Below are 25,086 nucleotides of genomic sequence, written 5' to 3' on the forward strand. Positions count from 1 at the left end.
AGATACCTCCAAAAACAACTTAAGTAGTACTTTAAAGTATTTTTACTTAAGTACTTTACACCACTGCCTTTATGCGTGGGAATACTATGGAACATATTTCCGAAATTAAAATCACTTGGACCTGATTTGCTGGTGTTTTTACAGGCTTTTATGTCCAACAATAAAAATACTAAATAAAAAAACTTTTTTGAAGGGGGGTAAGAACTTGGGGGGCCAAATAAATAAATCACCCGCAGGTCATGTTCAGCCCGCAGGCCGCCAGTCGCGGAACCCTGCCCTATAGTGTCGCATAGCCACAATGAAATTACAGCAAACCGAGGTGTCATTAATCACTTAGCCTACAGTTCAAGTAATTAACACGGATTCTCTGACCTGTTTGGAAGTGGTGAAAAATTGTTAATGACATGTATTTTGATATCCAGGGGCGAGGGGCAAGCCGTTCACTGAGGCTGGCTTCACGTTTCCTGTAATGCTATCCAGATGTAGGGTCGACTACTTTGCCAAATGAACTTGCACAATCCCTCTCACAGTGCTTGCCCAGGCATCAAGATGATTGAATCTCATAGTAAACTTGGGTAAATAGTTTTAAGCAATGCTATCTACATATTTTACAACTGCACACCGTAAAATACTACCACACTAAGAGCTTTATTACATTGTAATTATTGAGTAATTACACCTTACACCAGCCACCAGACCAGAAAGAACCAATTTATTGCCATCACATGTTCTGATGTCCATAAGGACCTATACACATAACCTCTACTTCTGCACAATTCAAATCAAATCAAATGTATTTATATAGCCCTTCTTACATCAGCTGATATCTCAAAGTGCTGTACAGAAACCCAGCCTAAAACCCCAAACAGCAAGCAATGCAGGTGTAGAAGCACGGTGGCTAGGAAAAACTCCCTAGAAAGGCCAAAACCTAGGAAGAAACCTAGAGAGGAACCAGGCTATGAGGGGTGGCCAGTCCTCTTCTGGCTGTGCCGGGTGGAGATTATAACAGCACATGGCCAATTATGTTTGTCTTCATGAATGCACAGACTGTTCAAATCAATCATTCATTTTCATAGGGGCCTCCCAAGTGCTAACCCCCTTCATCTTTTGGTCACAAAATATTGGCGTAATGTGACCAAAGTGCCTATTTAAGCATGTCTCAAAAATATTTTTGGAGGCTCAGGTTGGTTTTCAGATTCAATCTGGCATCCCCTGATCTGTTCATTAAAGCCTAGTGGTACTAACAACGTGGCCTGGCCTGCATGTGTTCTGGTGCTGATCTCCATACTCCATATGCTGGGTTGACTGATGGAGCCTGTCCCAGCTTACCGAGCATAGAGTGGCGGGCCTCAGCTCTCCATACCTCGGCCCTGTGATCAATCACGTCCCCAGGGAAAGTTCTGAGATGACGTATGGTTCTGAGGGAGAGCCATTTATCACATGGTAATGGGGCTGTTCCAGCTCGCTACCTAGCTGCCTGCGCACTAATGCCCCTTGTCATGTGACCCTGTGCCCCTAACGATGCTTGTCGTTTAGTTCTGTATCTGAATGATATTAATAGATAGGGTAAGAATGAAGGTTCTGGTAAAAAAAGAGGCCTAGTTACAATAGTTTCTCACCGTTAAAGTGACGGAGATTTTTGGTTCTCTCAGCGACTTACCGCTGAACTGTTGCCATGGTGACGCTCGATGGCTCGCTGCTGCCCTGATCAGTCACTATAGCCCGTTTGTCATGTATCCTATACATCCGAGAATGTTGTATTTGGCTGTTTTGCTCTTCGTTGCCATGGTATCCTCCTTCCTTTTCTTTCTTCTCACTTCTGTTGCCATGGTAACGTGCAGTGTCTTGCTACAGGAAGAAGAGATATGGGCCAATGTTAGAGCAGACACATTTTCAGGCTGGTATTAAGAATCTGCTGTATGTGTCAGATGGAGAGAGGGAAGATGAAACATAAACAACATGACATTGTCTTTGTGTCAACAAAATGGCCCCCGTGGTACCAACAGCTTTAAATGTCCCTTATTAAGACATATTTTTGTCCAACGTTAGACTTCTGTGTTGCAACACAGGATGTATCATGCATCATTGTCTACTTCCTCTTCTCTTCCCCCGTCCTCCCATTCCTCTCCTAACATATCCCACTGAAGAATCAGTTTCAAGAGCCCCCTCTCTCCCTGGTATCGCTCAGCGATTTTCAACCGATTTCACAACGTGTGCTGTGCTGATCTGTGCTCACGCAGGCACGCACACACACACACACACACACACAACCATCTCCCAATGTATATACATACGTTCCTCTTACTCAGCACTTCTCACTGCCAACAGTGCTTTCATAGTTCTCATTTTGTACATTGACTACATTCCCATTTTCTTTGACATGGGAAACTGGCTGAGCAGACATAATGTCTGGACCCTGACAGTGCAAAAATGTGTTCAGCTTCCGGGCCTGTTTGAGGTCACTCATGGTCAGAAGCACCACTTGGTCTGTCTGTCTGGGGATCCTATGGTCAGGGTTGGGTTGGTCAGGCCTTTGCTCTGGTGGAAGGAGGAAGTTGTGAGAAAAACAAGCTTCTCCATGTGGATTCAACTACAGTGCCTTCCGTAATTATTGGGACAGTGGCTCTATACTCCAAAACTTTGGATTTGAAGTGCAGACTGTCTGCTTTAATTTGAGGGTATTTTCATCCATATCAGGTGAATCGTTTAGAAATTACAGAAGTTTTTGTAAATTAAAAAAAAAAAATCTTTCACCTTTATTTAACCAGGTAGGCAAGTTGATAACAAGTTCTCATTTACAATTGCGACCTGGCCAAGATAAAGCAAAGCAGTTCGACACATACAACAACACAGAGTTACACATGGAGTAAAACAAACATACAGTCAATAATACAGTAAAAAAATAAGTCTATATACAATGTGAGCAAATGAGGTGAGATAAGGGAGGTAAAGGCAAAAAAGGCCATGGTGGCAAAGTAAATACAATATATCTAGTAAAACACTGGAATGGTAGATTTGTATTGGAAGAAAGTGCAAAGTAGAAACAGAAATAATGGGGTGCAAAGGAGCAAAATAAAATAAATAAATAAATACAGTAGGGGAAGATGTAGTTGTTTGGGCTATATTATAGATGGGCTATGTACAGGTGCAGTGATCTGTGAGCTGCTCTGACAGTTGGTGCTTAAAGCTAGTGAGGGAGATAAGTGTTTCCAGTTTCAGAGATTTTTGTAGTTCGTTCCAGTCATTGGTAGCAGAGAACTGGAAGGAGAGACGGCCAAAGGAGGAATTGGCTTTGGGGGTGACCAGAGAGATATACCTGCTGGAGCACGTGCTACAGGTGGGTGCTGCTACGGTGACCAGTGAGCTGAGATAAGGGGGGACTTTACCTAGCAGGGTCTTGTAGATGACCTGGAGCCAGTGGGTTTGGGGACGAGTATGAAGCGAGGGCCAGCCAACGAGAGCGTACAGGTCGCAGTGGTGGGTAGTATATGGGGCTTTGGTGACAAAACGGATAGCACTGTGATAGACTGCATCCAGTTTATTGAGTAGGGTATTGGAGGCTATTTTGTAAATGACATCGCCGAAGTCGAGGATCGGTAGGATGGTCAGTTTTACGAGGGTATGTTTGGCAGCATGAGTGAAGGATGCTTTGTTGCGAAATAGGAAGCCAATTCTAGATTTAACTTTGGATTGGAGATGTTTGATGTGAGTCTGGAAGGAGAGCTTACAGTCTAACCAGACACCTAGGTATTTGTAGTTGTCCACATATTCTAAGTCAGAGCTGTCCTGTCATGGGCGTCGTAAGGATTGGACCAAGGCGCAGCGGGTAAAGTGCTCATCTTCTTAACTTATTTAAAGAAAACACTTAAACAAAATAAACAAACGATGAAAAACAGTTCCATAAGGCTCCCAGGCTATACAGAAAATAACCACCCACAAAACACAAGTGAAACAAACCTCAACTAAATATGGCCTCCAATTAGAGGCAACGACAACCAGCTGCCTCTAATTGGAGGTTCTACCAAAAACCCAACATAGAAATAGAAAACATAGAACCCAAACCAAAAACACCGAAACACACAAAACAAACACCCTCTGCCACTCCCTGACCAAACTACAATGACAAATAACCCCTTACTGGTCAGGACGTGACACGTCCAGAGTAGTGATGCTGGACGGGCGGGCAGGTGCGGGCAGCGATCGGTAGAAGAGCATGCATTTAGTTTTACTTGTATTTAAGAGCAGTTGGAGGCCACGGAAGGAGAGTTGTATGGCATTGAAGCTCATCTGGAGGGTTGTTAACACAGTGTCCAAAGAAGGGCCAGAAGTATACAGAATGGTGTCGTCTGCGTAGAGGTGGATCAGAGACTCACCAGCAGCAAGAGCGACATCATTGATGTGTACAGAGAAAAGAGTTGGCCCAAGAATTTAACACTGTGGCACCTCTATAGAGACTACCAGAGGCCCGGACAACAGGCCCTCCGATTTGACACATTGAACTCTATCAGAGAAGTAGTTGGTGAACCAGGCAAGGCAATCATTTGAGAAACCAAGGCTATTGAGTCTACCGATGAGGATGTGGTGATTGACAGAGTCGAAAGCCTTGGCCAGGTCAATGAATACGGCAGCACAGTATTGTTTCTTATCGATGGTGGTTACGATATCGTTTAGGACCTTGAGCGTGGCTGAGGTGCACCCATGACCAGCTCTGAAACCAGATTGCATAGCGGAGAAGGTACGGTGGGATTCGAAATGGTCAGTAATTTGTTTGTTGACTTGGCTTTCGAAGGCCTTAGAAAGGCAGGGTAGGATATATATAGGTCTATAGCAGTTTGGGTCAAGAGTGTCCCCTCCTTTGAAGAGGGGGATGACAGCAGCTGCTTTCCAATCTTTTGGAATCTCAGACGACACGAAAGAGAGGTTGAACAGGCTAGTAATAGGGGTTGCAACAATTTCGGCAGATAATTGTAGAAAGAAAGGGTCCATATTGTCTAGCCCGGCTGATTTGTAGGGGTCCAGATTTTGCAGCTCTTTCAGAACATCAGCTGACTGGATTTGGGAGAAGGAGAAATGGGGAAGACTTGGGTGAGTAGCTGTGGGGGGTGCAGTGCTGTTGACCGCGGTAGGGGTAGCCAGGTGGAAAGCATGGCCAGCCGTAGAAAAATGCTTATTTAAATTCTCAATTATAGTGGATTTATCGGAGGTGACAGAGTTTCCTATCCTCAGTGCAGTGGACAGCTGGGAGGAGGTGTTCTTATTCTCCATGGACCTTACAGTGTCCCAGAACTTTTTTGAGTTTGTGTTGCAGGAAGCAAATTTCTGCTTGAAAAAGCTAGCCTTGGCTTTTCTAACTGCCTGTGTATATTGGTTTCTAACTTCCCTGAAAAGTTGCATATCACGGGGGCTGTTCGATGCTAATGCAGAACGCCACAGGATGTTTTTGTGTTGGTTAAGGGCAGTCTGGTCTGGAGAGAACCAAGGGCTATATCTGTTCCTGGTTCTAAATTTCTTGAATGGGGCATACTTATTTAAGATGGTGAGGAAGGCATTTAAAAAAATAACCAGGCATCCTCTACTGACAGGATGAGGTCAATATCCTTCCAGGATACCCGGGCCAGGTCGATTAGAAAGGCTTGCTCGCTGAAATGTTTCAGGGAGCGTTTGACAGTGATGAGTGGAGGTCGTTTGACCGCTGACCCATTACGGATGCAGGAAATGAGGCAGTGATCGCTGAGATCTTGGTTGAAAACAGCAGAGGTGTATTTAGAGGGCAAGTTGGTTAGGATGATATCTATGAGGGTGCCCGTGTTTACGTCTTTGGGGTGGTACCTGGTAGGTTCATTGATAATTCGTGTGAGATTGAGGGCATCAAGCTTAGATTGTAGGATGGCTGGGGTGTTAAGCATGTCCCAGTTTAGGTCACCTAGCAGCACGAGCTCTGAAGATCAGTTCACATATGGTGTCCAGAGCACAGCTGGGGCAGAGGGTGGTCTATAGCGTGCGGCAACGGTGAGAGACTTGTTTTTAGAGAGATGGATTTTTTAAGGTAGAAGTTCAAATTGTTTGGGTACAGACCTGGATAGTAGGACAGAACTCTGCAGGAGATTGCAACACCGCCCCCTTTGGCCGTTCTATCTTGTCTGAAAATGTTGTAGTTAGGGATGAAGATTTCAGAGTTTTTGGTGGACTTCCTAAGCCAGGATTCAGACACGGCTAGGACATACGGGTTGGCAGAGTGTGCTAAAGCAGTGAATAAAACAAACTTAGGGAGAAGGCTTCTAATGTTAACATGCATGAAACCAAGGCTATTACGGTTACAGAAGTCATCAAAAGAGAGCGCCTGGGGAGTGGAGCTAGGCACGGCAGGGCCTGGATTCACCTCTACATCACCAGAGGAACAGAGGAGGAGTAGAATAAGGGTACGGCTAAAAGCTATAAGAATTGGTCATCTATGACGTCCAGAATAGAGAGTAAAAGGAGCAGGTTTCTGGGGGCGATAAAATAGCTTCAAGGTATAATGTACAGACAAAGGTATGGTAGGATGTGAATACAGTGGAGGTAAACCTAGGCATTGAGTGATGATGAGAGAGATATTGTCTCTAGAAACATCATTGAAACCAGAAGATGTCATAGCATGTGTGGGTGATGGAACTGAAAGGTTGGATAAGGTATAATGGGCAGGGCTAGAGAGAAATCAGTGAAATAAGCCAATAAACACTAACCAGAACAGCAATGGACAAGGCATATTGACATTAAGGAGAGGCATGCTTAGCCGAGTGATCACAAGGGTCCCGTGAGATTCAGACAGCTAGCAGGGCCATAGGTAGCAAGCTAGCAGAAGATGGAGGGAGGTCTGTTTTTAGCCACCTCGTGCGTGTCCGTCTGTAGATTAGTGGGGCTCCGTGTGGTAGGGGGGACCAGTCCAATTGGCAAAATAGTTATAGTTATGGTGGCCCAAGAAAATTGTCCAATACCATGATTACGGATAATCCTGAATGAATCATAAATAATGATGAGGGAAAAAGTTACAAATGCACAATAGCATACCCCCAAGACATGCTAACCTCTCACCATTACAATAACAGGGAGGTTAGCATTTTATATCATACCCCCAAGACATGCTAACCTCTCACCATTACAATAACAGGGAGGTTAGCATTTTATATCATACCCCCAAGACATGCTAACCTCTCACCATTACAATAACAGGGAGGTTAGCATTTTATATCATACCCCCAAGACATGCTAACCTCTCACCATTACAATAACAGGGAGGTTAGCATTTTATATCATACCCCCAAGACATGCTAACCTCTCACCATTACAATAACAGGGAGCATTTTTTTTGGTGAGGGGGGGTATAATACAGTATAGGTGCGTCTGTAACTTTCTCACTCATCATTATTCATGATTCGTTCAGGATTATCCGTAATCATGGTAGCATCCACATTCATGTAGAAGTTTTTAGAAACATATTCTATTCTTATTTACAATAAAGTGACTCCAAAATGACACAATACATTATTTACTATTCATTTCTATTGTGCAACAAAAATAATCTGAAACACAACCAAAACAAATAGCAAATGCATCCAACTAATTTCTAGAGTCACAAGCTTGATGTAGTCATTTCTAAACAGTTCACCCGATATGGATGAAAATACCCTCAAATTAAAGCTGACAATCTGCCTTTTAACTTCATAGTCATTGTTTGATTTCAAGTATAGAGCCAAAAGATGAAAATAATATTCACTGTCCCAATAATTACAGAGGGCACTGTATCCATGGACAAAGGCTGACACTATTCCTGCCTTGGTCTCTTTTTTGAAGCCAAAAGCAAAGGCATCATCAGTTCACCACATTTCATTTGTGGAGAATACATTTAAATTAAAGGGTCCAATGGGTTGTTACGTAAATTATACCACGACACTACCATAGCCCATTTCCAATCGACAGTTTAACTGTTGTTTTGTAGGTGTCGTGTTTTTTTTATTGTATTGAACGCTGTGAATATAGCATGTGTATTGTGTCTCTCCGCCAGGGTAGTTAATGTGTTGTTTTTACTGTATTATTGTATATGCGGGGGCAGGTTAACTGTGGTTATTTACGTCAGAGAGTTGACAATGTTTTTACGGCCAGCCGGATGGGGTCTGTGGTTGGCTTCTGTCAATGTCCACCTCCCACAACACCACTGACCCACCAATTAGAGAGACGACAGCCCACCTCCCACAGAACCAAGCCACCAATCAGGGAGCAGGACCTCCCACAGTCCTCTCTGGATTTAGCCCTCTCAGACGCTTGTGAAACGTGGTGGTTCCACTCATAAACTGGTCCAGGATCAGAGGCGGAGTCCGTTAACACAGTCTGACAGGACCAGGGTGATACGGCTGGCTCATACCATGCTAGGGGAGAGGGAGAGGGGTTCCACTTGTGGTTTGGGAGCTAACCACTGACTGAAGTGGGTGGCTTCCTGACTACCTGTCCTCCGCTGCTCTAGCTGTGTTTTTAATGCCTTGGTCAGGCTGCAGATGGAGTAAATGTGTGTGTATTGTAGTGAGTTGAGGGGCCAAGGCTGATGTTGGTTTATGTGAGTGTCTGGCCAGCTAGCCAGAATGAGAGAGAGAGAGATGGTCTGATAACAGTCTGAGACCAAGCTGAGATGGCCCACTGTCTCGCCCTAACGCCAACATACACCAGCCCAGCTCTCAAATATCTGTTAGTGTGCTCCACTCTGCTCTTTCATCTTCCGACTGGGTGTGTGTCTATGTGTGCGTGTATGTGTCTGTGACTCTTCGTGTGTGCGTCTAGTGGAATGTTTTGGGTTCAGTTCCATTAAATGCTACAGTACATTCGGAAAGTATTCAGACCCCTTGACTTTTTCCACTTTTTTGTTACGTTACAGCCTTATTCTAAAATGTATATTACAAATATCCTCATCTACACACAATACCCCATAATCACAAATCAAAAACAGGTTATTAGGAATGTTTGCAAATTTATATATAAACTCAGCAAAAAAAGAAACGTCCCTTTTTCAGGACCCTGTCTTTCAAAGATAATTCGTAAAAATACAAATAACTTCACAGATCTTCATTGTAAAGGGTTTCCAATGCTTGTTCAATGAACCATAAACAATTAATGAACATGCACCTGTGGAACGGTCGTTAAGACACTAACAGGTTACAGACGGTAGGCAATTATGGTCACAGTTATGAAAACTTAGAACACTAAAGAGGCCATTCTACTGACTCTGAAGAACACCAAAAAAGATGCCCAGGGTCCCTGCTCATCTGCGTGAACGGGCCTTAGGCATGCTGCAAGGAAGCATGATGACTGCAGATGTGGCCAGGGCAATAAATTGTAATGTCCGTACTGTGAGACGCCTAAGACAGTGCTACAGGGAGACAGGACGGACAGCTGATCGTCCTCGCAGTGGCAGACCACGTGTAACAACACCTGCACAGGATGGGTACATCCGAACATAACACCTGCGGGACAAGTACAGGATGGTAACAACAACTGCCCAAATTACACCAGGAACGCACAATCCCTTCATCAGTGCTCAGACTGTCCGCAATAGGCTGAGAGAGGCTGGACTGAGGGCTTGTAGGCTTGTTGTAAGGCAGGTCCTCACCAGACATCACCGGCAACAACTTATGGGCACAAACCCATCGCTGGACCAGACAGGACTGGCAAAAAGTGCTCTTCACTGACGAGTCGCAGTTTTGTCTCACCAGGGGTGATGGTCGGATTCGCGTTTATCGTCGAAGGAATGAGCGTTACACCGAGGCCTGAACTCTAGAGCGGGATCGATTTGGAGGTGGAGGGTCCGTCATGGTCTGGGGCGGTCTGTCCCGGCTCCACGCACTAGGCCTCCAGTGCGCCTCCCCAGTCCAGAGCTTCCGGCGACGTTTCACAGTCCGGAACCTCCAACGACGGTCCACAGCCCGGATCCGCCTGAGACCGCGGTCCGGAACCTCCTGAGAAGGCCCGCGGTCCGGAGTCTCCAGCGATGGTCCGCGGTCCGGAGCCTCCAGCGTCGGTCGGTCGGCGGTCCGGAGCCTCCAGCGACTGTCGGCGGTCCAGAGCTTCCTCCTATGTTGGCAGATCTGCAGGATGAGAGGGTTCTTCATCCCGCACCAGAACCGCCTCCAATGCGGGAGGATCCGCGGGATGAGAAGGTTCTTCGTCCTGCACCTGAGCCGCCACCAACACTAGACACCCCCCCAACCCTCCCTTTTGGTTTCAGGTTTTGCGGCCGGAGTCCGCACCTTTGGGGGGGGTACTGTCACGTCCTGACCATAGAGAGCTCTTTTTTTCTATGGTAGAGTAGGTCAGGGCGTGACTGGGGGGTTTTGTCTAGTTTAATTTTTGTGTTCTAGTTTCTTTTTTCTATGTTGGGGATTTCGTATGATTCCCAATTAGAGGCAGCTGGTCATCGTTGTCTCTAATTGGGGATCATATTTAAGTAGTTGTTTTTCCCACTTGTGTTTGTGGGAGATTATTTTGAGTTAGTGCATTTTGCACCTCTTCGTCACGGTTTGTTGTTTTGTTGAAAGTTTATTGTATGTCTTGCATAGTTTCACATATAAATAAAGATGTGGAACGATACCCACGCTGCGCCTTGGTCTCCTTCATATGACGAACGTGACAGGTATACTGCCCGAGCCTATGCATAATCCCTTTAATCAGTGTCTCTGCCGTGTCAGTAGGTTGTTGTACTGTGGCTTACGCTATGATTGACCTGAGAGCCTGTCTACTCCAGCAGAGAATCTCCGTGAGGGCTGGGAGTGTACCGTACCATCTGTTACCTGTAAACTACACACACATAATCACGCAGTCAACGCATACACACGTACGTGCACACATGCTCGTGTGTACAGACACATATCATAGTTGACACATGCACACACACACACACACACACACACACACACACACACACACACACACACACACACACACACACACACACACACACACTCTCTCTCTCTCTCTCTCTAGAGGCAATCTAGGCCAACCTGAACACTGTTTAGTGTTTGTCAATATACATTTTGTCAGTTTCTTTCTAAATCAAAACTTAAAAAAAAAAAAAAAATTACACTTAGGCAGCCCGGCCAAGGATTTCAAAAGCAGAAAGATCCCTGTACTGTGTCTCCTCTCATCTCCCACAGAGCTATAGAATCCTCCTTCTCTCACACCAGAATGGTCACTTCTAAACGGTGTAAAATGTCTACTCCCCTCTATTTTCAAATGCTCTCTCCCAATCCATAACATTAAGCCAAAAGTTATTTGGGAAAAGTCACGTGCCTCGCTCACGCGTGAAATGTATACCATTGTTTACAAGGAAAATGGGCTGTTACTGAGAATGTGGCGTAACTTTTAAAAACACATGTCTAAAGAAGTCAGTGAATGGGCTACATGAGGATCAGACTGTACAGACAGAGCCTGCTGTGTCAGAGAGAGAGAGATAGATGGAGGGAGGGATGGGTAGAAAGAGGGAGAGAAGGAGAGAGTATGGAGAGATAGTAGGGAGATGTAGAAAGAGGGAGAGGGGGAGAGAGAGAGTGGAGAGAGGTCGAAAAAGAGGGTAGGAGAGTGAGAGAGGGAGAGAGAGTAGGGACAAAGAGTTAAAGAAAGATGAGAGAGAGTGAGAGAAGACAGAGAGAGAGAGAGAGAGAGAGAGAGAGAGAGAGAACAACCAGTATTGGGATCAATGTCTATTCCTTGGACCCAGAATCAGAAACTCCTCCTCCTCATCCCCAACCCAAATAGAATCAATAATATTCGTAACTCGATGAGGCTATTTTTTAATCCAGAGGAATAATAAAATAATGAAAATGCAGTGAAAATATTATGAATAGAATTCCAGTTTTATTCCGCACGGTGCCTTGAGAGCCCCCCCACCCACCCTCCAATCCGGGCTGACCACAGGAATGTGGAGCACTGTCAGGAAGCCATAAAGTGCTGATGCGGAGGTCAGCGAGCGTTCACACACGTGGCTTTAGTTTCAAAACTGCTTCTCTTCTTCTCTTTTAGTCTCTTCTTCTTTTCTCCTGTTTTTCTCTCCTCATCATCTTTCCTCCTTGTCTCGTCTCTGTCAAACCTCCTCTTCTCTCCTCTCCTCTCCCACAGGTGGAGTTTGGGTTGTATGATGGAGATGTAGTGGGGTCTTGTAGGAGGATGAGTAGTAACTGTGGCACTTCCGGTGCTTGATTTTAAGATGGCTTGTCACAGTGGCTTTACTCTGGTTTGGGGTAACAGTCCCTCTTCTCCTGTTCTTCAGCTGACATGTGGACAGCAGATGAGGGACCTTCTCACTCTCTCTATATGTGAAGTGTCCGTCAGAACAGGAGATGAGAGCCACGCCGCCTCGTCCCAAACTGGAATCTGGGGTTTTGTAAGGCCGACCAGAACCACATGTCCGTTCTGGTCTCCCACCTAAAGAGCAGAAATGGGATTGTGGATTTTCTGGGTTTCCTTGAAAAAGCCTAACAAAACCGAGCAGGCTAATTAAATCATGACTTGCACAATTTCATGAGAATAGAAAGTACTAGGAATGTGGGAACTAAGAATGTTGTGGGTGGGTTGGATGGATGGAAGGAAGGAAGGATGGATGGATGGGCATATTTTTGAATTTCTTGATTGGTTGATTGATTGACCATGATGTTATCTCTCTCAGCACTTCCAGACGATGCTGAAGACCAAGCTGAACGTGCTGACACTGAGGAAGGAGCCGTTGCCCACGGTGATATTCCACGAGCCGGAGGCCATCGAGTTGTGCTCTACCACGCCACTCATGAAGAAAAACACCCATAACGGCTACAAGGTACACACACACACGCACGCACGCACGCACGCACACACACACACACACACACGCACACACGCACACACGCACACACACACACACACACACACACGCACGCACGCACGCACGCACACACACACACACACACACACACACGCACACACGCACGCACACACACACACACACACACACACACGCACACACGCACACACGCACACATGCACACACACACATGGTTATGTGTGTTTCATTGGTGTGTATCACTGGTAAGAACGATGGGCTTGTGTTAGAATCGTAATCCTGGAACATATCATAGGTGTGTGTTATGGGCACGTGTCTTCTATCAATGTTGTGTGTGTGTTTGCCTAGCTGTGATAACTGTCTAATTTAGATCTTTATCCTGCGAGCTGCCTGAGTCAAAGTCTATTCTCTGTGTTCAACCTACAACAAACAGAAACAGGCCTGCAGGTTGAAAAAACAGGAGAGACACATTCTATTATTACAGACAACACTTCCTTGTGTGTGTGTGTGTGTTGTGTGTGGAAGGGGCGCAGGGTGTTATATTGGTTGTAACTAAGGCAACTTCCAGTTGTGTGTGTGTGTGTGCATTTGTGGGTGAGATGGTGGAAGATGTTTGGCAGGCTTGTTAAGGCTTTCACATCATCTCATTTGGACAAGGCTTTGAATATAAATACACACCAATCCACTGGCTCACTTATGATCGAACTCATTCAATCACAACACACAGAGCACAGACAGCCAAAAGACAACTTGACGTTTCACAATGGACAATGAAGCTCTATTCTATTTGAGTGACCAGCTATGCTATGTGCTAGTAGAAAGATTAAGAGGGGTGCACATGGAGATCACATGACTGACTGATTAAAAGAGCAGACACTATTTAGTGCAGAGGTGCTGATCTCTGTCGGGACACGACTTGTTCCAGAACACCTGTGAAAATGTTCTGCTGAAACCCAACCAGCCATCCTTTATAACTCTCTGGCAGTAGAGGAAGGAACAGTGGGGCTTTTGGTCTTTGGGTCTGGGGCTCAGCACAGCCAATGGGAAACTGACAGTCTCCATCCCAAATTGCACCCTGTTTATTATATATTGCACTGCTTTTGAGGCTTTGGTCAAAAGTAGTGCACTATAAAGGGAACAGGGTGCTATTTGGGACTCACTGGGGTTGGGGCTGGGGTTTTGGACTCTAGCTTGTGTTGCGGTGCCAGGCTAGCCTAGCCCTGGGTGTATGTGCATGCCTGTATTTTTTCCCAGACATCTGTCCTCTGCTGAATTGTGAGGTTAAAGCTGAGTAGTTGAAGCTCCTCAGTGGACCTCTCTATCCAGTGTGAACAAGTAAATCTGCCTGTATACTACGTCTGTAGTATACACGCATGCATGCACACACACAGTCCCCCTTCCTTTTCCTCTCGCCTCAGACGTTGCTCCTTTCAAGGTAGCTGTGAGAGAGCTTGGTTTGGTTGCCATGGATACCACTACATCTATTTATCGGAGAATGCCAGCTACAAAATATTTTTTGTACATTTTTTTACTTACTCACCCTGACTCTGTGCTTTTCCAGGGTTTTCAGTTTGAATAGGAAAGCAGAGGAGAGGAGAGGTGAGTTCCACAGCTACAGAAGTAGGCTTTTTAGAGGGGCGGGGATTTGAATACTAACAGATGCATTGGAGGTGTGTAAGTGTGTGTGTGTATGCAGTCTTGTGCACGCTTGTGTGCTCACTGTGTTTCAGTGCATATTTCGGCATTGAGTGTGTGCGTATATATGTGTTTCAGCATGAACGTGTATTTCAGCATGACAGTCAGCCAGTCAGTCAGTCAGTGTGTGAGATAGCTGGTCTGTCAGCGATTGCTTCAGGTTTCCCCCTCCGCTCTCCCCCTCCAAATACCCCCCCCTTGTTTATTTTGAGATAGAGAGAAACAGTTAATAATATATATTTTTAAATCGATAGTTATATTGTTCAGCACTTTTATTTCCATGACTGATCTAAACTCGTTTTTTCACGGCTCTCTCTTGTCCCTCTGCAGAAGACATATGGTGAGCAATATGTTTGAAACATCGAAACGAAATAAAATCACAGTATCGAATTGCAATAAATATAGAATTGTGAGAATCGCAATACAGTACATATCATATTGACACCTAAGTAATGTGATAATATTGTATCGCGAGGTCCCTGGCAATACCCAGCCCTAGCAACCACCCACCCACCCACCCACCCAACCACTGCTGTCACCCTGCCAATGCTAACGGCTGCTGGGATGAAAAGCTATTTCTCACTGTTCCCCTCTCTCCTTCCACAGCCTCTCTCTAACTGGAGACTCTCAGGGTGTTTGAAGGGATCAGTTTGAGCAAGATGAGGCACAAAATTGCTAATCTTGATCACATAGTCCTAGTTATTTTGGCCTGAGGGGATTTGTAGATCAGTGATTCTGCACAGACACTGCCCTGCTCTCTGCTCTCCCAACCCCAGAGCCTTGGATAGGAATAAACAATATGGAGAAACTTCCCCCTAGCCCGTCAGGAGGCAAGGTGAAGTTAATACCATATTGCTCATACCTGTACAATCGTCTCAGATCTCAACAAGTGCCTAGGGTGGTACGGGGTTGATTTGGGATTGGGCCTCTCTTTGCCCTACCCTGCTCTCTCTACAACCCAGATCCCAATCTCTGCCATGGAGTCCATAGCTGTGGTCCACGCGCGTTCCAACCACGTTCCAACCGCATTCCAACCGCGTTCCAACCGCGTTCCAACCGCATTCCAACCGCGTTCCAACCGCGTTCCAACCACGTTTCAACCACGTTTCAACCACTCCCTCGTCACTCAGTCAACACTGGTAGGAACCACCTTGACTCAGAGCAGCTGCAGAGGGGTATCAGTCTCTTACTTACCTTCAGAGAGGTATCTAAGTTTTCACACTCTGTGTGTGTGTGTGTGTGTGTGTGTGTGTGTGTGTGTGTATGTGCACTTTGTGGCTCTGAGATCTACTGCTCCTCCAGGTAATGAAGCAGGGAGAGGAAAAGGAAAGCTCCTTATTTCAGTGTGCTTCTGAAAAAAAGATGCTGCAGCTTGGGAGGAAGCTGAGTTTTCCATTTGTTGCTCCCAGTTTTGAGACAGAACACTGACTAACCAAACAAAGAACCATACAAGCACCCCCTGTGAGTGTGTGTGACTTGGATGTGATCCAGAAAGGGAGAGCTAATCGCCTGGCATATCCTTGATTATATAACGACATGGCTGCGGAGGGCAGCAGTGGCACAGTGTTTCCATGGAGACAAAGCTGAGGCCACGTGTGCTCTGAGGATCTGGGTACTCTGCTGCTCGCCATCTCGGCTCGTCAGCTAAAAGCTACAACATCAGTGTTCACGCCACCGTTTCCGCTAGCATTATATTGCTCTCCCTCTCTCTACCTTGTGAACTTGTTTAATTGGTGTTTTTGACGACTTTGGTTAAAGACGGCCTGGAAAACACTGGTTCCCAGTTGCAGTGTGGTCTCTCTGACAGGATGGCGTCTGTTACACCACCAGACCTTTCATCAGGCCCTCTTATCTACCCTCTACTTGTCTCAGCCTTACTGAACAGACAGTTGATCTTAAGACTTATTTTAAAAAACAACTTTTTCGAAACGTTTAGCATTCTCTCAGTGGCATATACTAATGGATGCCAAGGGAAGCCAAAAAAGTGATATATTTTGTGTGTTTCATCATTTTCCTTAAATTTGCAAGTGGCTGAATGTATCTCACGGGAGAAAGCATCCGAGCGAGCGGAACAGCGCTCCTCTGTCTCTGTATGTGTAGCCCATGTATCTGATGCTGTCTGGCCAAAAAGAGTATGACATTGTTGCCGCCCGTAGCATTGAATTCAATAGCAACGGAAGCCAGCAAACATTTGGCTAGCTACCTAGCTAAAATCTTCCCTTTCCTAAATAAGCCTTGGAGATAGGGATTTGGACTTGTGGTTTTACTTAATTCTCTGTACTCGCCAATGATTACAATGCTGATTCTGATCCAACCATTAATTAATACAGAGGATGGAAGTTCAATATGTAGCTAGATGTAGTAGGCTAATGTTAATTAGTTGGCTCATCGTTGCCCATGAAAGGAAGTCAGGTAGCATAGTCTTGGACAACAACAACAAAACATGTTTTCTCTATGTCGTTCCTCTACAAGTAGGTGAGGCAACACACACACACACACACACACACACACACACACACACACACACACACACACACACACACACACACACACACACACACACACACACACACACACACACACACACACACACACACACAAATCAGTACCATGGACAGCCACATGATATTTCGCTTACGTTGATTGGACTAGGCCTAAATTGTTTGTTTTTGCTAAGTTGTCACTGTATTAGACTAAGCGCAGGCAGTTCCTGTTTTCTTTCTGACTTGGGGTAACTCACTGTGGTTCTAAATCAAATGTGGGAAACATTAACTTGCTTGGCCATTCAACTGTTTGTCACATGTAATGTGCTTTGTGGACTTCACCAGACAGCTGTGCTTTCCGGTTATGTGATGAAACAAAGATGTGGTTAAATTTATTCTGCCATTGCGTGACTGTCGTCTTGTTGTCTCTGCCTTATATATCATTGTGGCGTATGAACGGGTTATAGAGCAAACAACATAATTATCACAGCACATAGGTTGTAATATGGCTTTTTTTCCTCAGTGATTTTACCCACGCACCACCACTACTGGAATTCTCTTATTTGTTTTATGTTAACCTCCCTAGTTGGTCTTATTGTGGTCTGTCAAGTGAAAGACTGATTACCCCTGCCCCTGTGAACTCATATCCCTTCAACCCAACAAACAACCAGATCTGCTTAAACCTCAAGGTTATACTTAGATTCATATATATATACATTTGTAGAACGCTGAACAAAAATATAAATGCAACATGTAAAGTGTTGGTCCCATGTTTCATGAGCTGAAATAAAGATAAGATCCCAGGAATGTTCCATATGCACAAAAAGCTTATTTCTCTCCACTTTTGTGCACACATTGGTTTATGTCCCTGTTAGTGAGCCTTTCTCCTTTGCCAAGATAATCCATCCACCTGACAGGTGTGGCATATCAAGAAACTGATTAAACGGCATGATCATTACACAGGTGCACCTTGTGATGGGCACCATAAAAGGCCACTCTAAAATGTGCAGTTTTATCACACAACACTGCCACTGATGTATCAGGTTTTGAGGGACCGTGAAATTGGCATGCTGACTGCAGGAATGTCCATCAGTGCTGTTGCCAGATAATTGAATGTTCATTTCTCTACCATAATGTCACGGTTGTCTAGGACCAGTGGAGATGTGGAATCAGGAGCAGGAGACAGAGGGCCGGAGCAACTGTGTTTTAATAATAATAGAAAAATGCAATAGCCATAGGGCACAGGGCGCGTGGCGAAGTCCGCCAGGGGAAAACACTTTTCCCAAAATAAGCGCACTGAAAAAAAACAGCGCACGGGGCGCAGCCCGGCAATATAATGTCTACTAACAGGATACAATCACAACTGTCCTGAGTGAACAATAAACAATCCCGCACGAGAACCCCAACTGAAAATACACACTAAATAACCCCCCACTAATGACAAACACAAAACAGGTGCGGGATAGACAGACAAAACCAAAAGACACAGAAACAACGATCGGTGGCAGCTAATAGGCCGGCGACGACGACCGGCGAGCGCCGCCCGACCGAGGAGGGGCGCCACCTTCGTTAGATACTGTGACACATAAGCTGCCTCCAATGTCGTTTTAGAGAATTTGACAGTACGTACAACCGACCTCACAACCACAGACTATGTGTATGGCGTTGTGTGGGCGAGCGGTTTGCTGACGTTATTAACGTTGTGAACAGAGCGCCCCATGGTAGTGGTGGGGTTATGGTATGGGCAGGCATAAGCTATGGAAAATGAACACAATTGCATTTTATCGATGGCAAATGGAGATACCGTGACGAGATCCTGAGGCCCATTGTCGTGCCATTCATCTGCCGCCATCACCTCATGTTTCAGCATGATAATGCACAACCCCATGTTGCAAGGATCTGTACACAATTACTGGAATATGAAAATGTCCCAGTTCTTCCATGGCCTGCATACTCACCAGACATGTCATTCATTGAGCAAGTTTGGGATGCTCTGGATTGACGGGTACGACCACGTGTTCCAGTTCGCTCCAATATCCAGCAACTTCGCACAGCCATTGAAGAGGAGTGGGAAAACATTTTACAGGCCACAATGAAGAGCCTGATCAACTCTATGCGAAGGATATGTTGTGCTGCATGAGGCAAATGGTGATCACACCAGATACTGACTGGTTTTCTGATCCATGCCCCTACCTTTTTTTATGGTATCTGTGACCAGCATATCTGTATTCCCAGTCATGTGAAATCCATATATTAGTACCTAATGAATTTAATTAAATTGACTGATTTCCTTAAATGAACTGTAACTCTGTAAAATCTTTGAAATTGTTGCATGTTGTGTTTATATTTATGTTCAGTATACATTTATATTTATGTTCAGTATACATTTGAATGTATTTAGTTTTGTGTAATGTTGGTCATTTTACTCTGACCAATTGGTTTCATGGACACTTAAAAAGTTTGAGAGCACATCTTCCCTGGAGTCTTTGGTCTGCTTGAGAGGATACTGGCATTCTGTTTGCAGACAGACCCAGGGAAGGGTAGGAGTATTGTCTGTTTTCAGTTGTTTTGGAGAACAGTGATTTCATAACCATCTGGGTCAGTCGGGAGCTGTGTACTATGTGTGACAGAATCCCTTGAGATCTTGGAAATTCTTCTCTGGTCCCGGTCCTGTCTCTGTATATTACATTAGCTCTGTTTCACTGTGTGATTCTAAGAAAAAACACCCAAGCCAGATTTTCAAGCTTTGTAGTACGTGTGTGTGTTTGACAGATATGGAGAGAGTAAAAACAAGAGAGAAGCGAGTGTGAGATCATAGATCATGTGTCTGTCAGTGATGCTTTTGTCTCGCTTTGTAGTTTGTATTCTAATATGTGTGAGATGATGTGTGTGTTACTGGTGTCTCTTTGTATTGTAATGTAATTGTGTGAGATGGTGTGTGTGTGTGTGTGTGTGTGTGTGTTTGTGTAAGGCAGATGTCTGCTTTAAATGAACTACTTTCTCTTGACGCTGACACTCTCAGCCAGGGCTTTCCTCAGATTGGTCCCTTTGATATCAAATTCACTCTGCTTTGCTTTGTGTGTCTGCTTTAAAGGGATACTTAGGGATTTTATCTACTTCCCCAGAGTCAGATGAACTCGTGGATACCATTTTTATGTCTCCAGTATGAAGGAAGTTAGAAGTAGTTTCGCCAGCCAATGCTATCTAGCGTCAGTGCAATGACTGGAAGTCTATGGTATGCTAGCAGATACCATAGACTTCCAGTCATTGCGCTAACGCTAGTTAGCAACTTCCTTCAAACTGTATGCAGAGACATAAAAATGGTATCCACGAGTTCACCTGACTCTGGGGAATTATATAAATGGCCTCATTGTCAAAATCCCAAAGTATCCCTTTAATAAACCAATAGAAAAGTCCCAAAACGTTCAAACCTGCCTATTTGGCACTCCAGGCAGACTCAAGCAAATGCTCAAAGTATCTGTGAACCCAAGTCTGAGCCCAAGTCTGTTTTTACTCAACATCTCTCTTCCTGTCTCTGCTTGCATTTCACAACATCACTTAACTTAATTTTAGAGAAGTGTTAGAACAAAGCACTTCTGTATTTTCGTCTTTGAAAAGAACAATGAAAATGTTGAATGAGAGAGGGGGATATAAAAACAGGAGATGTTGAAGGGCGAGTGCAGTACAACAAGCAGTCTTAGAGACAGATAGTGGATAGAATCTCACAGAAAACATCTGGTCTGGTGGCAGGAATGCTGTGGGGTTCTGGGAGTGTGAAGGACCCCATTGTGGGTGTTGAGGTGGCTCTGTGGACTCACTGGGATGTAGCCCACAGCATCTGTTTTGTCTACACACATGCACAAACCCGTCCCCCGTCCCCAGTCTCCCTCCCGCCCGCCCGCCCACACACACACAAACACATACAAACAAACAGGTATTGTTCTTCAACACAAGCCAGCAAGCACATACTTAAAGACATGCTCCGGTACTTTGGCGACTAGTAAGTCTTTTTTAAACCTCCTGCTTTGGGCTGGACATGTCCATGTGTAGTTCATACATGCATAATCTAGGAGCAGAATTACTTACCTCAATTAGCTAGCCACGAAATCCCTATTTTGAAAGCAATCGTTTTCTGAAAGCTGTGCGGCTCCATTTTCCCTACATTTACCCCCCTGTCGGCCAGCCCCTAGCAATTTCAGTTTCAGCCAATGAGCTTCAGCACGTCACCATTTGAGTGACAACTAGCAAGACACACTCACAGTAGAGCGAGAGAGCAATGACGTGGTTCACATATCTGGACATTTGTGATGTAAGTCGCAATTTTCAGTTACCACTTTTGGCTCGTGGAGCTACTTTCAGAACTACTGTCTAAAAAGTATACAAAAGCACCAGAGAATATCTTTTAACAAACTCCCACACTTTCACATGCAGCTCTGTCCTGAGCCAGCTGTACTGGGCTGATTTAATAAGCAGAGAAGAATGTTATCAACCACCTCAGGATTGCAGAATTCTCAAGGAGTTATTTGGTATTAATGTTATGTTAGGGGAGGCCTACAGAGAGGGACCTCAGTAGAGACAATGGGCAAATACCAAATACCCACCTATTCCTTAAATGCAGTGCCTTCGGAAAGTATTCAGACTAGAGGTCGACCGATTATGATTTTTCAACGCCGATACCGATACCGATTTATTGGAGGACCAAAAAAGACTGATTAATCGGTATTGACTTTTTGGTCATCCAATATATATATATATATACAATACTAAATGAACAATGAACACTTTTATTTTAACTTAATATAATACATAAATAAAATCTATTTAGTCTCAAATAAATAATGAAACATGCTCAATTTGGTTTAAATAATGCAAAAACACAGTGTTGGAGAAGAAAGTAAAAGTGCAATATGTGCCATGTAAAAAAGCTAACGTTTAAGTTCCTTGCTCAGAACATGAGAACATATGAAAGCTGGTGGTTCAATATTCCCAGTTCTTCAATATTCCCAGTTAAGAAGTTTTAGGTTGTAGTTATTATAGGAATTATGACGCGTTGACTATTTCTCTCTATACCATTTGTATTTCATATACCTTTGACTATTGGATGTTCTAATATGCATTTTAGTATTGCCAGCCTAATCTCGGGAGTTGATAGGCTTGAAGTCATAAACAGCGCTGTGTGTCAAGCATTGCTAAGAGCTGCTGGCAAATGCAGTAAAGTTTGAATGAATGCTTACGAGCCTGCTGCCACCTACCACCGCTCAGTCAGACTGCTCTATCAAATATGAAATCATAGACTTAATTGTAATATAATAAACACAGAAATATGAGCCTTAGGTCATTAATATGGTCAAATCCGGAAACTATCATTTTGAAAACAAAATGTTTATTATTTCAGTGAAATACAGAACCGTTCTGTATTTTATCGAACGGGTGGCATCCCTAAGTCTAAATATTCCTGTTACATTGTACAACCTTCAATGTTATGTCATAATTATGTAAAATTCTGGCAAATTAGTTCGCAACGAGCCAGGCGGCCCAAACTGTTGCATATACCCTGACTCTGCGTGCAATGAATGCAAGAGAAGTGACACAATTTTCCTAGTTAATATTGCCTGCTAACATTAATTTATTTGAACAAAATATGCAAGTTTAAAAATATATACTTCTGTTGATTGATTTTAAGAAAGGCATTGATGTTTATGGTTAGGTACATTCGTGCAACGATTGTGCTTTTTTCACGAATGCGCTTTTGTTAAATCATCCCCCGTTTGGCGAAGTAGGCTGTGATTCGATGATAAATTAACAGGCACTGCATTGATTATATGCAACGCAGGACAAGCTAGTTAACCTAGTAATATCATCAACCATGTGTAGTTAACTAGTGATTATGTGAAGATTGATAGTTTTTTATAAGATAAGTTTAATACTAGCTAGCAACTTACCTTGGCTCCTTGCTGCACTCGCGTAACAGGTGGTCAGCCTGCCACGTAGTTTCCTCGTGGAATGCAATGTAACCGGCCATAATCGGCGTCCAAAAATGCCGATTACCGATTGTTATGAAAACTTGAAATCGGCCCTAATTAATCAGGGATTCAGACCCTTTACTCAGTACTTTGTTGACAAGCTTTGCACACTGTATTAAGGGAGTTTCTCCCATTCTTCTCTGCAGATCCTCTCAAGGTCTGTCAGGTTGGATGGGGAGCATCGATGCGCAGCTATTTTCAGGTCTCTCCAGAGATGTTTGCTTGGGTTCAAGTCTGGGCTTTGGCTGGGCCATTCAAGGACATTCAGAGACTTGTCCCAAAGCCACTCCTGCATTGTCTTGGCTGTGTGCTTAGGGTTGTTGTCCTGTTGGAAGGTGAACCTTCATCCCAGTCTGAGGTCCTGAGCGCTCTGGAGCAGGTTTTCATCAAGGATCTCTCTGTACTTTGCTCCGTTCATCTTTGCCTCGATCCTGGATAGTCTCCCAGTCCCTGTCGCTGAAAAACATCCCCACAGCATAATGCTGCCACCACCGTGCTTCATCGTAGGGATGGTGCCAGGTTTCCTCCAGACGTGATGCTGGGCATTCAGGCCAAAGACTTCAATCTTGTTTCTCATGGTCTGAAAGTCTTTAGGTGCCTTTTGGCAAACTCCAAGCGGGCTGTCATGTGTCTTTTTCTGAGGGGTGGCTTCCATCTGGTCACTCTACCATAAAAGCCTGATTGGTGGAGTGCTGCAGAGATGGTTGTCCTTCTGGAAGGTTCTCCCATCTCCACAGAGGAACTCTGGAGCTCTGTCAGAGTGGCCATCGGGTTCCTGGTCACCTCCCTTACCAAGACCCTTCTCCCCCATTGCTCAGTTTGGCCGGGCGGCCAGCTCTAGGAAGAGTCTTGGTGCTTCCAAACTTCTTTCATTTAAGAATGATGGAGGCCACTGTGTTCTTGGGGACCTTCAATGCTGCAGAAGTGTTGTCCCTCAATACAATCCTGTCGTGGAGCTCTACTGACAATTCATTCGACCTCATGGCTTGGTTTGATCAATGGAAAAGGATGCACATGAGCTCAATTTCGAGTCTCATAACAAAGGGTCTGAATACTTATGTGACTAAGGTATTTCAGTTTTTTATTTTTAATATATTTGCTAAGATTTCTAAGAATTCCTTTTTTCACTTTGTCATTATGAGGTATTGTGTATATATTGCTATCTTTTAATATTTTTTTAATCAATTTTAGAATAAGGCTGTAATGTAACAAAATGTGGAAAAAGTCAAGGGGTCTGAATACTTTCCGAAGGCAATGTAACACATTGCTTTTGGCCATAGCTTCATGATTGTGTTCTGTAGGGAATAGGGAGACATTTTGTACACAGATACAACGGTAGTATCCCAAATAAGACCAGTATGACCCAGAACATTTTCAAAAACTACAATGCCAATACAGGAATGGCTTTCTACTAGAGTAGCTAAACCAGGGCTGTCGTGGCGTGTTTTGATTTTATAGACATGGTTCCCTCTCTCTGTCAGTCACAGGAGGTTGGTCTCGCCTTAATTGGGGAGGACGGGCTTGTGATAATGGCTGGAGTGGAATAAATTAAATGTTATTGTCACGTCCTGACCCTAGTAAGATGTCATTTTCTATAGTGGAGTAGGGAAGGGCGTGACAGGGGGTGTTTTGGGTTGTTCTGTGTTTTCTATTTCTATGTTTAAGTTCTAGTTTTTTTATTTCTATGTTGGGATTGTTTGGGGTTGATCTCTAATTGGAGGCAGCTGATCCTCATTGCCTCTGATTAGACATCATATTTAAGTAGGTGTTTTTCTCTTCCTGTGTAACGGTCGTCGTATATACTGGACCAAGGCGCAGCGGGTTGAGTGCTCATTTTATCTTTTATTTAGAACACTTAATGAACAAAACAAGAAAACGTACGAACGAACAGTATTGCAGGCTAACACAGCAGTGCAACAACAACTTCCTACAAGGGACAGGTGAAAACAGGGCTACCTAAGTATGACTCTCAATCAGCAACAACGATGTACAGCTGTTCCAGCTCCCCATAGGAAGCCTCCAGTGATGATCAATGGCCCGGAGCCTCCAGCGA

General features: G+C 44.4%; 1 protein-coding gene and 1 long non-coding RNA gene across 2 annotated transcripts in view; one reads left to right on the forward strand and one right to left on the reverse strand.

Moving 5' to 3' along the window:
- LOC115163216 (PTB-containing, cubilin and LRP1-interacting protein) overlaps positions 1 to 25,086 on the forward strand; it is a 47,152-nt gene that overhangs the window by 1,839 nt on the left and 20,227 nt on the right. Inside the window, exon 2 of the mRNA XM_029714914.1 lies at positions 12,683 to 12,829. Within this exon, the coding sequence (XP_029570774.1) occupies positions 12,683 to 12,829 (147 nt within the window). The remainder of the gene's footprint in view (positions 1 to 12,682; positions 12,830 to 25,086) is intronic.
- Positions 1,807 to 21,375, reverse strand: LOC115163217 (uncharacterized). Its single transcript, XR_003869702.1, has 2 exons — positions 21,097 to 21,375; positions 1,807 to 1,848 (listed from the first exon to the last, which is right to left on the reverse strand). It is a non-coding gene; the product is annotated as an uncharacterized LOC115163217 (long non-coding RNA).

The sequence above is a fragment of the Salmo trutta genome, chromosome 26 (assembly GCF_901001165.1).
Source record: "Salmo trutta chromosome 26, fSalTru1.1, whole genome shotgun sequence".
NCBI lineage: Eukaryota > Metazoa > Chordata > Actinopteri > Salmoniformes > Salmonidae > Salmo > Salmo trutta.